We start from the raw sequence: 16,307 nt of genomic DNA on the forward strand, positions 1-16,307 counted from the left end.
ATTTATGGTATCATTCTTTATGTATAAATTCTGTACCCATTTTTACCTTATTTTGGTATAGAGTGTGAGATGTAGCTCTATGCCTAGTTTTTGCCATACTATTTTACAGTTTTCCCAACAAATTTTTATCTTTACTCTTTATTATTGATACTCTCCCCCTCACTTTTTAATGATTTTTTTAATTATTTTCACATTATTATAATAATCTTGCTGTGAAAGAAAATATAACCCCCCCATAAAAGATAGATAAACATCAAGAGAAATGAAGTGAGAGTGATGCTGTTTACTTCAGTCTGTATTTAGATACCAATGTCTCTGGGATTGGTTTTATTCTTCATCTTATGTCCATCAGAAAAGTTGCTTCACTATTTTTTCCACAGCTTCTATTAATAACTGTATTACCCTCCATTCTATTCCTCCCCACTCCCATTTATTCTATTCTCTCTCTCTCTCCTTTGTCCCTGTCCCTCCTCAAAAGTTTGTTACATCTGACCACTATCTTTCTCTTCTATCATGTACTCCCCTTCTCTTCCCCCTGTCCCCCTTCTCCCATCCCTTTCCTCTCATTTGTCCTGTAAAATATATACCCCATTAAGTGTGTATATTATGTCCACTTAGATTCATTTCTCTTAGAATGAAGTCTCACTCATCCCCCTTGCCTTCCCCTCTTCCACTCCATCGCAAAAGCTCTATCTTGACTCTTTTATGTAAAATATCTTAGCCCATTCTACCTCTCTTTTCCCTTTCTCCCAGTGCATTCCTTTCTTGTCCATTAACTCCATACTATATTAGACCTTCATATTCAGTGCCCTCCTGTGTCTTGTCATAAATACTCCTTCTAATTGCCTTAATAAATGAGAAGGTTCAGTATATTCTTTCCATGTAGGAATGCACAGAGTTCAACATCATTAAATCCTTTATAATTAATCCTTTTTGTCCACCCTCTTTTTGCTTCATCTGAGTCCTGTCCTTAGAGATTAAACTTTATATTCAGTTTTGGTTATTTCAGTAGGAAGGTTTGAAATTCCCCTGTTTTATTGAATGTGCATCTTTTCCCCTGAAAGAGGGTTTTCAGTTTTTCTGGGTAGTTGATTCTCAGTTGTAACCCAAGCTTTTTTGCCTTCTGAATATTATATTCCAAGCCCTATAAACCCTTAATGTAGACACTGCTAAGTCCCATGAAATCCTGATGGTAGCACCACAGTAGTTGAATTGTTTCCTTCTGGCAGTTTAACAGTATTTTCTCCTTGACATGAGAGTCTTGGAATTTGGCTATAATATTGCTGGGAGTATTTTTTGGAGGGGAAATCTCTTTCATGAGGTGATCAGTAGATTCCCTCAATTTCTATTTTACCCTCTGCTTCTAAGATCTCAGGGCAATTTTGCTGGATTATTTCATGAAAAATGAAGTCTAGGCTCTTTCCTGGCATGACTTTCAGGAAAACCAATAATTTTTAGTTGTGTCTTCTTAATCTGTCTTCTAGGTCAGTTGCTTTTCCAATGAGATATTTCACATTTTCTTTTAGTTTTTCATTCTTTGATTTTGTTTAATTCTTTGGTTTGGTTTACAACTTCTTATCAAATCATCAGCTTCCTTTAGGACCATTCTCCATTTGAGGGAGTTAATTCCATCCAAGTGCTTTTCTTCTCCTTTTCCAACTGGACAATTCTTTTATTAAGGCATTCTTCTCCTCATTTACCTTGTGGACTGGCTTTTAATGTTATATTTATCCGCATTTTTTATTTATCTCCTTTTACACTCTTCTGACTTTTTTATTGTATTTAGGTAAACAGAAGACACTATGTGTGATGAAGTCATGAAATGTCCAAGTCTTCAGTACTAGGTGACCACTGCTATGGCTGTTTCCAACTCCATTCCTCCCAAGGATTCCCTGTCAAGTCTGGTGATATGAGTCTTCTCTAGCTTGATATCAAGCAGGTTTGAAATTTTGCTCCCCATTAGGGACTTCCCCCTAATGACACTCAGGGTAGTAGAGAGCCCTGGATTTGGCATCAAGAAGATCTGGGTGTGAGACTCTTGCTCTCTGTGGGATCCTGAGAAAATCCCATAACTTCCCTGGGTCTCACTTTCCTCACAGGCTCCATGTTTCTAAGGCCCTTTCCAGCTCTGCATCTCTGGTCCTGTGGCCCCACAGACTCCCCTTCCTTCATACACATTGTCCAGGGAGAAAGTCTTTGAGGCTGCTTGGCTGCTTCCAGCACAGATCTCCAGTGGGTCTTGAATCTGGGGAGGAGGGGCTTCCTCAGATTAGAGTTAGACAATTTAGCCTTCTATTGTCAACTATGTCTAACACTTCAGGACCCTGGTACTACACTGTCCATGGGGTTTTCTTTGCAAAGATACTGGAGTGATTTGCCATTTCTTTCTTCAGTGAATTAAGGCAAATTGAGGTTAGGTGACTTTTCCTGAGTCATACATGTATGAGGTGAAATTTGAACCCAGGTCCAGCTCTCTATCTACTGAGCCACCCAGATTCCTCAGATGCATTTGGAGAATCCTTTAAATTTTGACCAGGTTGTACTTTCTAACCCCCCCCCCCAGTTCTTCCTTCTTCTCAGGGAATACTCCCCACTATTGCTCAAGCCATCCAGTTCTTCCTTTCAAGCCCTGCTCTGTCTCCCCTAAGGCACATTTCCCACCAGTGTCTTCTGCTTTATCAGGTTTCCCAGTTTACCTTTTCTTTGGCCCACATCACCAAGGCTTAGTCTTCAAGTCTTATTACTCCCCTCCCCCATCAAATCATGCCCCTCCAGATTTATTTTTGAGCCCACCTATCCTCAATCAAGTCCCTCTCCTCTGGTCCCACCTTACACCCTCCATCTTCTTCCTCCTCCTCACCCAGACCAAGCCCCTCCCTTCTCAGTCACCTCCTGTCCCCCACCTCCAGCTGTCACTCAGGTTAAGCTTTCTTCTCTCAGGTGGGACCCTCCTCCTCTCCTCAGCTCCAATGCTACTATCATTAGGCCAGACATCTCAGCCTCTCTACATACTCTGATTCAAAGTGTCAGAAAACAACCCAATCAAAACAAATCCCTTAAGATTCAAAATCTGAAAGTATAGAATCTCAATAGATTTTGGGGTGCTGTGATAGTACAGTCAAATCCCAGAAATAAGTAAGAGAGCAAGGGATCCAGATGTACAAGTACACGGCATTCTTCCATTGTGTTGTCTTTTGTTGGAAATTAATTGCAAAAATACCCCACAAATCTTGAAAAACTCCAAACCTGCAGAGCTGTGTGGTATTTGTTTTACCCTAGCCTATGTTCCTGCCCTTCTGGCAGTTTTCCCAGAGAAACACTGGCCCCAGAGAGCCTGCCCCCTCATCTCCTCTTTTGGCCTCTCAAGTTAACTGGTGACTCAAAGGGAAAATGTTTTTGCTTTCTGTTTCATTTCTCGTTTGCTTCCATTTCTGATATTCCTTTTCTTATAAATCTTTAAACCTATTGTGAAAGCCCAGAAATATCCAAGGCAGGGAAGCAGAGGCAGCAGAATAAAAGCCAATCAGGGAGGAGGAGAGAAGAGGACCAGCAGCACCCCCCCCCCCCCCAGCATCAAGGAGAACTGGTAAGGATTTGTTCTGGATTTTCTTCTTTGATGGCTTTCTGCATCTTTAATCTCTAATGGAAAATACTGCAACAGGAAGGGGGAACAAATGCACACACACACGCACACTCACACACTCACACTCATTCACACAACACACACTCACATTCACAGACATTCTCACACATACTCATAAACACACTCACACACACATTCTCTCAAACGCACACTTATGCATAATCACACATACACTTACACATACTCACAAACACACACACTCAAACTCACACAATACATTCACACACTCACAGTCATACACACACTCACACTTACACATAATCACACACACACACACAAACACACACACACACAGACATACTCACATGCTCATGATGGGTTTATGACCGCCCTTCTCTTCCTCCTTTTTCCGTGACTGAAGGGATGCTTTCTCCCTTTCTTCTCATTTTCTTGCTCTCACTAGTTCAATCCTTGTTCTAACCCTAGACCCAGGGCTCTGACTCAGAGAGGTTCTTTCTCAGGGGGTCTTCCAGTACCTAAAGGTTCATGGACAGATCTGGGGTGGGTGGGGGGAATTGTGATCTTAGCAGGGCAGAAAATGACTCTCATTTCAATAGAATTGGCTTCCTATCCAATCCAATATTTTATTGCACATAAGAAAACATTCTTACGGGAAGGGGTCCAGAGGTTTCCCAAGACTGATCAAGGGATCAGGACACAGGAAAAGGTCAAGCAAACAATCAATAAACATTAATTAAGCACCTTGTGTCTACCAGAAACTGAACTGTGAGGCAAATACAAAAAAATCTCTGATCAAGACAAAGGCCTTAGCTTCTGGGGAGGGGTTGGAGAAGGGGCTGCAGTAGCATGGAGCCCACCCAATGTGACCGGCCCAAGGCTGCCAGGGATGGAGCTGCTGAGATTCCTGCTCTCAGAGGTTCTAAAACTCACTGATCCAGGGGAAACACTACCGATTCCTGGAGCTGGTGAAGCTGGTAAACCACTTGATCACAACCCTGGGAGGAGGGGCTGCTGTTGTCCCCAGTTTAGAGATGGAGAAACCAAGGCAACTGAGGCGAAATGACTTGTCCAGGCTCTCCGTGGCTGAGGATGTATTTGAACTCAGCTCTTCCATGGCCTTGCCTCTCTGCTTTTCAGGACAGGAAAGGGAGAGAATGAGAGAGCTGGGCCAAGGGAACAGGGGGTTCCTTTACCATCAGAGGGGCTTTTGTGGTGTAGGATGTGGAAAGTGCTGGACCTGTGGCTGGGAGGCCGGGTTGAGGCTGCTGCAGAGTCCATGACTGACTGGGGGACCTGCTGGGCCTGTGGGCTGGGGAGAGGGTCTGCAGGGGACCAAGGAAGAGACCCTAAGGGGGCCATAGAGTACTGTTAATGGACTTGCCAGCAGGGAGACCTGAGTTCAAGTGCAGTTCCAGACATATCCTGGTGGACAAGTCAATAATCCTCTGCCTGCCTCAGTTTCCCCCAAATGAAGATAATAGCCCCTCCCTCTCAGGACTGTTGTAAAGACCAAACAGATTTATAAAGCACAGGCCAGACACATGGGAGTGTTCTATAAATGCCAGCTATCATTTTTATTATTAGATAAGATAAAAAAGGAAATTTAATTATTACTAATTATTAATATTGGTGTATAAAAACACATGTGCTCATTCAAGGGGTCCAGGAGGATGCCCCACACAGTTGGCAAAAAGGTTTCTTGACCAGGGTCCAAGACCCTGAAGGGAGTTCAGAGGACCCTGTGACCCTGGATGGGAAAAATGTTGAGAACTATCTTTGTTGTTATTGACTTCTTCTGTAATGTGTGTATTTTGTTTATTTAAAAACTCTCTCAGGAAGGGCCCATGGGCTTCCCCAGACTGCTAATGAGAGTTTAGGACACACAAAGATGATTCCCCGTTCTAAATGGAGGAGGGGTCCCCTGCAGAGAATGAGGCCTGCAGACCCTTCAATTTGTCTCAACCCACCCTCCCAACACAGTGGGGCCCCAAGAAAGACAAACCACCCCAGGGTTTGGCCTCAGTAACTACAGGAGAAGCCTAAGTAGATGAAAGTTCCCTAATGATTAGTAGACAAGGAGTCTTGGACAGATGCTGCCATGGACATAGAGCTGGAAAAATGACCAGGAAGAGGATGGTCTGGATGGCTTTGGGAAAAGAGTTTGTTTCTGAGACTTCGTAACTACAAATCATGGAGCTGAACAGTTCTGGGGAATGGGAATCCACATGGTGGGTGTGGGCAGAAGGACCCAGAGCCCTCTCAGAGCCGGGGAGCCCCGGGGCAGGTCCTGCCTCTGACCAGCTAGGCCCACTGACCCAGAGGATTCCTCAAGAGACTGAGCTCCAGAGCAGGGCACCCTCTGTGTTTGGGGGGGGGGCTTTGTCGAGGGCCCCCCTCCAGTGACATTACAGGTGAAGGTCTGACCTTGCCTTTCCCCTGTCCCCCAACAAAGCACACAGACTCACACACACTGACATGCAAGTCCATGGACACACAAACATACTCATGTGTGCACACACTGACATGCATGGACACACAATGCACACACAGAGACACAACTAGCACATACAAACATAAATTCACATATATTCATATGAACTTGCACACACACAAGCACACAATACTCACACACATTCAGACAGACATGCACACACAACACACACATAATTACACACACAACACACATACACAATTATACACTCATACACAACACATATACACAATTACACACAATGCAATATACAATTAGTCACATATATACAACACAATATACAATTACACACATACACATATGTACATACACACACATTCACAAACACCTGGGTTAATTTCCTTACCCAAACCAGCAGCTTTGGAATCAGAGAACTGAGTTCAAATCACACCTCTGTCATTCACTGCTTAGGTGATGTAGGGTAAGTCACCTCCCCCAATCTGGTTCTAATTTTAATTAACTATAAAATGAAAGGATTGAGCAAGTCTAAGTTCCTTCAGCTCCAAACCTATGAATCTATGATGCAATGACAACTTATTGTGTCTTTCCTTTTTTTTAAATTTCTACCTATACACCATATTCATAAATGCAGTCATGCAGTCCCTTCCAAAGATGAATAGAATTGGCTTAAAAGCTTTCAGCCATCTTTTACAAATGACTCTGTGCACCCAAGTCTCAACTTTTGCACATTTTCCTAAGTCCACTGGAAAAAAACCAGCTGTAGAGAATGGAAAGTTTCACTGAAAATGAAAAGAAAGTTGAATTCTTTACTGACTAATTAAATAACTAGACAATCCTGTGTTGTGCACACAGAAATGGTGGTTGTTTTTTCATAGGATCATCAATTTGGAATTGGGAAGAAACTTAGATGTCATCAAGTCCAACTACTTCCCCCTTTATAGATAGATGTATCACTGACACCAGAAGGAAAGTGACTTGCCCAAGGTCACAATGTCAGTAATTGTTTGAGGTGAGAATCTAACTCAAATATTTCTGACATCAGGTTTAACACTATGTTTATGGTACTGTCTCCCACTAGGAGAGAAATAAGGAATTCTGATGCCATCTTTAAGGGCAAAAATATCCTCCAAAAAAAATCGACAACAGTCAAGTTATTGCTCTTACATTGTCTTTGGTGGAGTCCTTCTCCCATTCTAACCAGAGATGTTTTTTGTCTAAACTAAAGCTGCCATAAGTTACTTCATCTAAGACCAGATTCTTAGATTCCTGATTGATTTGCCTTTTTCAAAATCAGCTTTTTCTTGCTTCCCCCCCTTTGGTCTACTCCTCCACTCACTCAACTTTCTTTTTGGCTCTTCATTTCATTCAACTATCTTCATAGAGAAAAGGGTGGCAGGGGTCCTTAAAATATGTGAGCTTTGGTTAAGAAAAGCAGAGAGTGGTAAATTTGGGGGTTCAATAATTGCATTTTTTACGGATTTAAATCGCAAAGGTTCTCAGGAGCTCACCTCAAGACCTCTGGAAGATGGAGGACATCTTTCTTCTTTCCTAATGATAACTAGACCCAGGAAAGTCTATGGAAGTAAACATATGGGAAAGGGACAGGAGCGATGAAGCTGTTTTATAATTTCCGGCTCCAATTTATAAGTCCTAAATGACAACCTTAAAAGGTCCAACCTCTTCATTTAACAAAAATGAAAAACTGAAGCACAGAAAAGATGGTGACAATTCCAGTGTTCTTCCTACTGGACTCCACTGCTTTGCATTTTTTACTGTTTAATAATGTACAGTACAGAACATCCCAGTCTTAGAGCAGTTTTAAGTTTTAATAATTACAAATTGAGATAATGCTTTTGGGACAGCCTTGTGCATATATAATGATGTATACACATATATGTATATTTACATATATACATATAACTTGTTAATCTATATAAGTATAAATATATGTTTTATGGTAAAATTCAAATATGAACACACAGATGTGAAAGATGTATATATCTGTATGTATGCAAGCTTCTGTGTTTATGTATGTATGTATGTATGTATGTGCATTTTTCAAATCTCATTTGGTAACAAATCATTGTATAATATGTGATGAGGACAAAAAAAACAACCAAAGACACTTCAAAGGATCACAGAATTCCAGAACTAGAAGAGGCCTTAAGGACCCTCTATTCTCATCTAAACCAGAACAAAAATCTTTTCAATCATAAGCACAATAAGTGGCCGTATCTCAACCTGAATATAGTCAGGAAGGAGGAATGTCCTTCCCATGGGAACCCATTCCACATTTGGACAGTTCTCATTGGGCAGGCAGGTGGCACTGTGAGTAGAATGCCAACCCTGAAGTCAGGAAGACTCATCTTGACTGAGTGTAAATCTTGCCTCAAACACTTACTAGCCATGTGATCTTGGACAAGTCATTTAACCTGCTTGCCTCAGTTTCCTCACCTATAAAATAATCTGGAGAAAGAAATGACAAACCACTCCAGTGTCTCTGCCAAGAAAATCCCAAGTAGTGTTATAAAGAATCAGACAGGACCCAAACAAATGAACAACAACAAATCACAAGGAAAATGTGTACAAATCATTTATTTGTTGCTTTCCCTTTTACACACACGGACACACACACACACATATACATACGTGTATATGTATACACACACACACACACACACACACATGAGATCCCTGCTAGCCAAGGCTCTTTTTCCTTTCTTAGTAGCCTTAATGCTTAGCAAGATGCTTGGTCCACAGTAAGTGCTTAATAAATGCTTACTGACAGCTTCTTTCCCCAGGCCTATATATGCTTGTCCTTAATCTTCTTCCCATTGTTTCCAAGTTCAGCCCTTCAGGGCCACACACAAACACTGGGAAAAGCTTCAGGTCCCTCTGAGTCTTCTGTGAACCAGACAAACCTTCCAGGTCCTTCCATCGACCATCACATGGTGGGAGTTGAGTCTAGCTGTACCTGTTAACAATCCTGCAAAGGTTTCCATCCCAACTCAGACTTCTAGAACTAGAGTGAAGGATGACCCTGGCATTCTTGGAGCCTCTCTGCCTTGGGAAGATGACATCTTGAGTCTTGGGTTCAGTTCTAGGAGGATTAGGTTTAGGTCAATCATGTTTTCAGATGGACTTAGGGATCCACAGGAGAGTAACCAGAGCTGTGAGATGACTGGTGCCACATGAGAATCAGTGGAAGGAAGGACGGATGTTGGGCTTGGAATAAAGATTAATTGTTTTGAAGTATTTGATGGATTGTTGAGCAGAAGAGGAATTGAATTTGTTCTTGCTAGTCCTCAATGATTAATTAAGGATGAAAATAGCAAAAAAGACAAAATTGGATTTGATGAAAAAGAAAATCTTCATAATAATAAGATCTGTCCTGAAATGTAATGCATTAATTAGAGACACAGTGTTCTCCCCATGGGAGGTTTTCTAGAAGAAAAAAAAAACTAGATGATCATTCTTAGTGATATTGTTAAAAAGATCTTTGCCTAAGTCCTAGCTGGCCTCAATGGCCAGGGGAAGATCTTGCAACTCCGAAATTTTGTGACTTTATTACTAGTATTCGAATAGTTATAATATGCTGAAACCCAAAGAAAACCTAATCCACAATTAAATGTAATGCTCTTGAAAAACCTGGGTTGACCCCAGTAAATAACCACAGTGCACCTCTAAGAGGTGTCACCTCATAGTTCTAGTCAGAGCTAAGGTAATGGGATATTAGCAGAATCAAGATCAGAAAACTAGAGGGGCATTAGACAAAAATCAGGAAGATAGAGACAAGAGGCAAAGCAAAAGGCAGAATAAGAAAAGTGAGGCTGAACCACTTGAGTCTAAAATTCAGGGATTCTTAATCTTTTTTTTTTAACCACGGATCTATTAAGTGATCTTGTGAACCCCATGCTTCACACTTATAAATAATGCTTTTGAAGGTATAAATTAAAATAATTAAGATCTCCAAAGATGACAATTATATTGAAAGACATTATGAAACTATTAAAAAAGGTCATGGCCCCCAAGTTAGGAACACTTGATAGATACCAGGTCTGGTTTAGATTATGAGAGCCAGGGACTGAATTTCATGAATGAGTTTGTGGACATCTTTGTAGCTCCCAGAACAATTCAGTCACCATTATGTGTGTAATAACCTCCCACTTGAAGATGAAGGATGAGGAGAAAAAAGTAGAAATGAAGGAAAGAATCCAAAATCCTTATGGAGAGTAAACTTGTTTTCCCATCAACTCTCTGCAAGGGCACTGTCGTGGCCCCAATTATTCTCATTAACTATTAGAGAGTATGGTGGCAAGAGATAACAATTAAACTGAGCTCTGGATAAAACCTTTTTGTTTAATATTTTGAGTACTCTATTGCAATATTATTTATTTTCTTTGTAATTATATGTATTTTATTCTCTGCAATTCAAAGTATTACTCTGTGCATGATATTTTAGTCTTAGGCAGTATGATAGTAACAACTTTCACACAATTTCCCTAAAACAGATCAATCTGGTGAAGGGGTGCTTCTTCTCAAGACTTGATCAATGCTCATTCATCCTCTTAGTCTGGTTGCTGTCCTTATGGGTTCCAGGGATGCTGGGTCCCTCTTTGAGTCAAGTTCATCCCATCCCTTGAGAAATAGGTCAAGTTCTTCCATAAGAAGGAAGTAAAAAGATTTCAATGCAGGATTTGTTACCTTAGAATCTGACCAAATAGACATTTGGTTTTTTTATCCAAGTGAAACTGAGGAATATAGGACAGGACACTATCCTAATATTACTTTTTAATATTTTAAAATTAATAGGAATCCTGAACAAATGTACTTCTGTACTACTTCATGTCCTTAAATAAATCCTTGAACCTTATTGGAACTCATTTTCCACATATGTGTTATAAGACTGAACTGGGCTTTTTCTCAATTTAAAATACAATTCTATGGTTCCGATTCACATAAAATTATAGAAATAGAGGAGATGTCACTGCTTTCTCTTGCAGATTGAATTTGAAGAGACAGAAGCTAAATACTCACAAATATTTGGGCTGATTAGATCAGAAAAGTCTCTGGCTGTTAAAGGGGACAAAACAAGATATGGGGAGAGTCACAAATGATACAGGGGAGCAGTGCTGTGGGGGCTGCATGTTGGTTCAAGATTTAGAAATAATAATGGTGCATCTCAGGGCCTATTTGACCAGACTTTCTATTTGCAGATAACACATCACTATCAAAATGGCCTCTGATATCCAGATGCCAGCCCCAGTGTGTCTAATTGAGAACTCAAGGGGACAACTGAGGGTGAAGCAGGAGGCTCGGGAGATTCTCTCCTCAATAACCAATCCTGTGGTGGTGGTGGCTGTTGTGGGTCTGTACCACCCTGGCAGGTCCTACCTGATGAATAATTTGTTGGGGGAAAAATCAGGTATGTGAAACCAACAAAGTAGTGGTATGTATGGAAGACATAACTGTCCATTATTTATTTTGGTGACTTCTGTGCAGCAAAGGAGGGACAGACTTAGAAAGGTCAGGTCTCATTCTGACCTCTGCTTTATAGACCCCTTAGGGTAATCTGGGAAACAAAGGAGAAGTTTCCTCCATTTTGCCTTAACAATAACTGATAAATAATCGTATGTATATTGTGTTATGATAAGTACACATATAATAACAGACATAGGCATGATAATATATTTTGTATAAATTTGTATACACATGATATTCATGTAAAATAATTTATAATACAATATATGAATATATTGCATGTCTTGTGTACAAATATAACTTTCTGCATGAATATTTATTTATATATGTTCATGCATATATCACTATACAATTTATAAAATATTTTACATACCTCATTCCATTTGAGGCTTACTATATACTTATGAGGTAGGTAATACTGGTAGTGTTATCGACATTTTACAGATGAAGAAACTGAGTCATAAAGTCTTTGTCAATAGTTACACAGCTTGTAAGTAGTAGAGTTGAGATTTGAACCCATGAGCCAACTTCCTACCATGGGGCCTTATGCCCTATCATCTATGCCACAGGAATTATGTTTCCCCTTAGAACAAGACTCAAGATGAAATTTGGAAAAGCATAACTGTGATGGAGATTTATATAAGCATTCAATAAACATGATAACTAAAGCTACATGGTAGAGAGAGAAAAGTAGAGGGAATCAAAGAATCTGGGTTTAGGACCCAATTACTTATATCCAAAAGATGTAAACTGGGCACATCACTTTATCTCCTTAACTTCATCTACAAAATGAGAGTGAAACTGGATGATTTCCAAAGTCCCATCTGGCTCTAGTTCTAGGGTCCTACATGTCAAGAGATTCTAAATATTTTTTCCTTTTATTAAATTTATTTTATTTACTTAATTAATATATTTATTTTTGAATTTTACAATTTTTCCCCCAAACTAACTACCCTTCCCCCACCTCCACCCCCACAGAAAGCAGTCTGGTAGTCTCTACATTGTTTCCATGCTATACATGGATCTAAAATGAATGTGTTGAGAGAGAAATTATATCCTTAAATTTAAAAAATGTGAGAGATAGCAAGATTACATAATAAGATAATGGTTTTTAAAAAATTAAAGGTAATAGTCTTTGTTCAAACTCCAAAATTCTTTTTCTGGATACAAATAGTATTCTCCATCACAGATACCCCAAAATTGTCCTTGATTGCTGCACTTATGAAATGAGCAAGTCCATCAAGGTTGATCATCAGTCCCAAGTTGTTCTTATGGTACATAATATTCTTCTGGCTCTGCTCATCCCACTCAGCATCAGTTCATGAAAATCCTTCCAGGCTGAATTCTCATCCCTCCTGGTTACTAATAGAACAATAGCATTCTATATACCATTCTATATACCACAATTTGTTGAGCCATTCCTCAATTGATGAGCATTCACTGGATTTCCAATTCTTTGCTACCACAAATAGAGCTGCTATGAATATTTTTGTACAAGTGATGTTTTTACCTTTTTTCATGATTTCTTCAGGGTATAGACCTAGTGCTGATTTTGTTGGATCAAAGGTTCTGCACATTTTTATTGCCTTTTGGGTGTAATTCCAAATTGCTCTCCAGAAGTGTTAGATGAGTTCACAGCTCCATCAACAATGTATTAATGTCCCAAATTTCCCACATCTCTTCTAACATTGATCCGTGTCCTTTCTGGTCATATTAGCCAGTCTGAGAGGTGTGAGGTGGTATCTCAGAGATGCTTTACTTTGCATTTCTCTAATAATCAATGATTTAGAGCAATTTTCCAAATGACTATGGATCACCTTAATTTCTTCATCTGTAACATGCCTTTGCATATCCTTTGACCATTTGTTAATTGGGGAAAGGCTTTTTTAAAATAAATTTGGTTCAGTTCTCTGTATATTTTAGAAATGAGTCCTTTGTTAGAAATGCTAGTTGTAAAACATGTTTCCCAATTTACTATACTTCATTTGCTCTTGTTTACAGTTGTTTTCTCTTAGCGAAAACTTTTTAATGTAATGTAATCAAAATTATCTAGTTTGTTTTTAATGATGTTCTCCATCTCTTCCTTGGTTATAAATGGCTTCTCTTTCCACAGATCTGATAGGTAAATTATTCCTTGATCTCCTAGTTTGCTAATAATATTGTCTTTTATGTCTAAATCCTGGATGGTATACCACATGTATATATATATATACATATATATGTATATATATAAATATAATTATGAATGAACTTGCTTCATTATTTATAGTACCTTATTGGGGGATATAGTTTCTTTTCTTATCTCTTTTAATGAGATGTATTTTTGCAGTTGTTCTGTCTGAGATAAGGATTGCTACTCCTGCTTTTTTTACTTCAGCTGGAGCAAAATATATTTTGCTCCAATGTAAGCAGTATATTGTAGGATTCTGGTTTTTAATCTAGTCTGCTATTCACTTACATTTTATGGGAGAGTTCATCCCATTCACATTCAAAGTTATAATTACTAACTCTTTAATGCCCTCCATGCTATCCTTCCTCTGTTTATATTATTCCCCCTTTTTACTTTATCCATATTCCCTTGTATTTTTCTGAATTCCACCACCTTCAGTATAATTACCCTCTTATATCCAGCCTCCCTCCCCTTTCTTTTCCCTTTCCCTTTGCCCCTTCTTCTTTCTGTTAGTTCCTCTTTTCATCTGTCCTCCCCCCTCTCCCCTTTGAATAATTCTAAGGTAAGATAAGTTCCTCAACTTAACTGAATGTGTGTAAGTTAACTTGAGACCTAATCTGGTGAGAGTAAGAGTCAGGCAGTTTATAGGTCATTTTGTAGCTCTTCATGTAATGTGATTCATCCTATTCAATACACTCAATCTTCTTGTCTCTTTACTGTCCCACCTTTTTAAGGAGATATCATTTTTAAATTATTCTGTCAGAATCGTGGATAAGTCATGAGTATCCATCACTTTTGGCAAAGTATAGCCTCGCTAATAGAGTTACAATTCTCAAGAGTTATTACAGTCTTTCTCCCAGTTAGGGATATAGTCAGTTTCATCTTATTGTATGTCAGTTTTTTTCTTTACCATTTTTTAACCTTTTCTTGTGTTTCTTGAGTCTCCATTTTTTTTCGATTAAGCTCTGCTTAATCAGGAAAAGTTGGAAATTTCCTATTTCATTAAATGTCCATCTTTTCCCCTGGAAGAGAAGGCTCAGTTTTCCTGGATAGTGGATTCTTGGCTGCATTCCAAGCTGCCTTGCTCTTTGGAACATTGCATTCCAGGCCCTTCAATTACTTAATGTTGATGCAGCCATGTCCTGTGTAATCCTTGGTGGACCCTTGGTATCTAAATTGTTTCTTTCTGGCTGCTTGTAGGGTTTTCTTTTTTATCTGATAGTTCTGGAAGTTGTCCACAATATTCCTTGGTGTTTTCATTTTGGGATCCCTTTCTTTGAGGGGATTGATATATTCTTTCAATAACTATTTTGCCCTCTGGTTCCATGATTTCAGGGCATTTTTCCATTACTAAATCCTATAATATTAAGTTTGGGCTTCTTTTCTCATCAATGTTTTCAGGAAGCCCAATGATTCTTAAGGTGTCTCTCCTGGTTCTTTTCTTGAGATCAGTAGTTTTGCCAGAGGCATTTTACATTTTTTCTATTTTTTTGATTTTTTGGTTCTATTTAAGGGATTCTTGTTGTTTCATGAAGTCATTAGTTTCCACTGATTCCATTCTTTTTTTTAAGAGAAGAATTTTCTTCATTTTTCTTTTGCAATTCCTTTTTTCAATTAGTCAATTCTATTTTTGAAGTTTTCCATTTGCCCATGTAGCTTTAAGAGAAATAGTTTCTTTTTGCATTTGCCCAAATGAGGATTTGAGAGAATTATTTTTTTTGTATTTGCCCAATTGTATTTTCCAAGGATTTGTTTTCTTGTTGAAAGATATTAATTTTGTCATACAAGGTGTTAATTTTCCCTTGAGTTTCTTTTTCCAGTGTTTCCACTTTATTTTTAAACTCCTTCCTGATTTCTTCTAGGAAGTTTTTCTGGCCTTGAGACCAATTCATATTCACCTCAGAAGTTATAGATCTCTCTGAGTGAGGATCTTTACCTTCTAGGTAGTTTTCTATAGAGCCCCCTTTTGATGGCCTTTCTTCATTTTCCTAGGATCTTGTGTAGAGGAAGGGGCTGGCTCACAGAGGTCTGGTTTTGAAAACCCTAGAGCCTTTGCTCACTTGGCTTAGTAACTCCAAGTGGGTCAGCCACTAGGGGGTGCTGTCTCTGGAGTGTCTGTGGCCTTGATTTGAGGCCCTCTCCCAAGTCCTGGTAGGGGTGAACAATGTTGACTGGCCCTGAGGAGACATCGTTAATCTCCCTATTCACCTGAGGGAGTTCAACTGGCCAGGCCTGAGCCTGGTGGGGGAGGAGTGTTACTGTGTTTGTCCTGGGAAGAGGACTCTGCTGAATGTATGGAATCCATGGTGTGAGCTAAGGAGATTGAGGTCTAGCCACACTCTGCTTCTCTGTGCTGGACCTTGCGACACACCCCCTCAGCCCCACTGGGGCTCCCCAGCCCACAACTCCTACAGTCAAATCCTCCAAGGCTGATCCTAGGTCAGTCTGGCTCTCCCCCTGCCCCCACTGGCTCTCAGCTCTCTGCCCCTAGCTCATCCACAATCCTGGAGACAGACCTTTTGGTGGGTAATCTTCTCCTAGATTCTATTTCTGGGTTTTGTTGATAGGATTTCTGTTAAGAGGTTTCTTTCATATTATTT

The 16,307-nt window shown here is 39.6% G+C and overlaps 1 protein-coding gene across 5 annotated transcripts in view; it reads left to right on the forward strand.

The window, feature by feature from the left end:
- The first annotated feature begins 3,378 nt into the window (after nucleotides 1-3,378).
- The window catches only part of LOC141512630 (guanylate-binding protein 7-like), a 32,086-nt gene continuing 19,157 nt past the window's right edge, over nucleotides 3,379-16,307 (forward strand). For 3 of the 5 annotated variants that reach the window (XR_012475553.1, XM_074221721.1, XM_074221722.1), the window contains exons 1-2: nucleotides 3,379-3,586; nucleotides 11,273-11,481. Coding sequence is in view for 2 of the 5 variants with exons in the window: in XM_074221721.1 (XP_074077822.1) it covers nucleotides 11,292-11,481 (190 nt within the window). In the remaining 3 variants the exon portion in view is untranslated. Of the gene's footprint in view, nucleotides 3,587-11,272; nucleotides 11,482-16,307 lie in introns of those variants that run through there. The other 2 variants (XM_074221723.1, XM_074221724.1) reach the window with 1 other exon arrangement.

This window comes from Macrotis lagotis, chromosome 2 (assembly GCF_037893015.1).
Source record: "Macrotis lagotis isolate mMagLag1 chromosome 2, bilby.v1.9.chrom.fasta, whole genome shotgun sequence".
Lineage (NCBI taxonomy): Eukaryota > Metazoa > Chordata > Mammalia > Peramelemorphia > Peramelidae > Macrotis > Macrotis lagotis.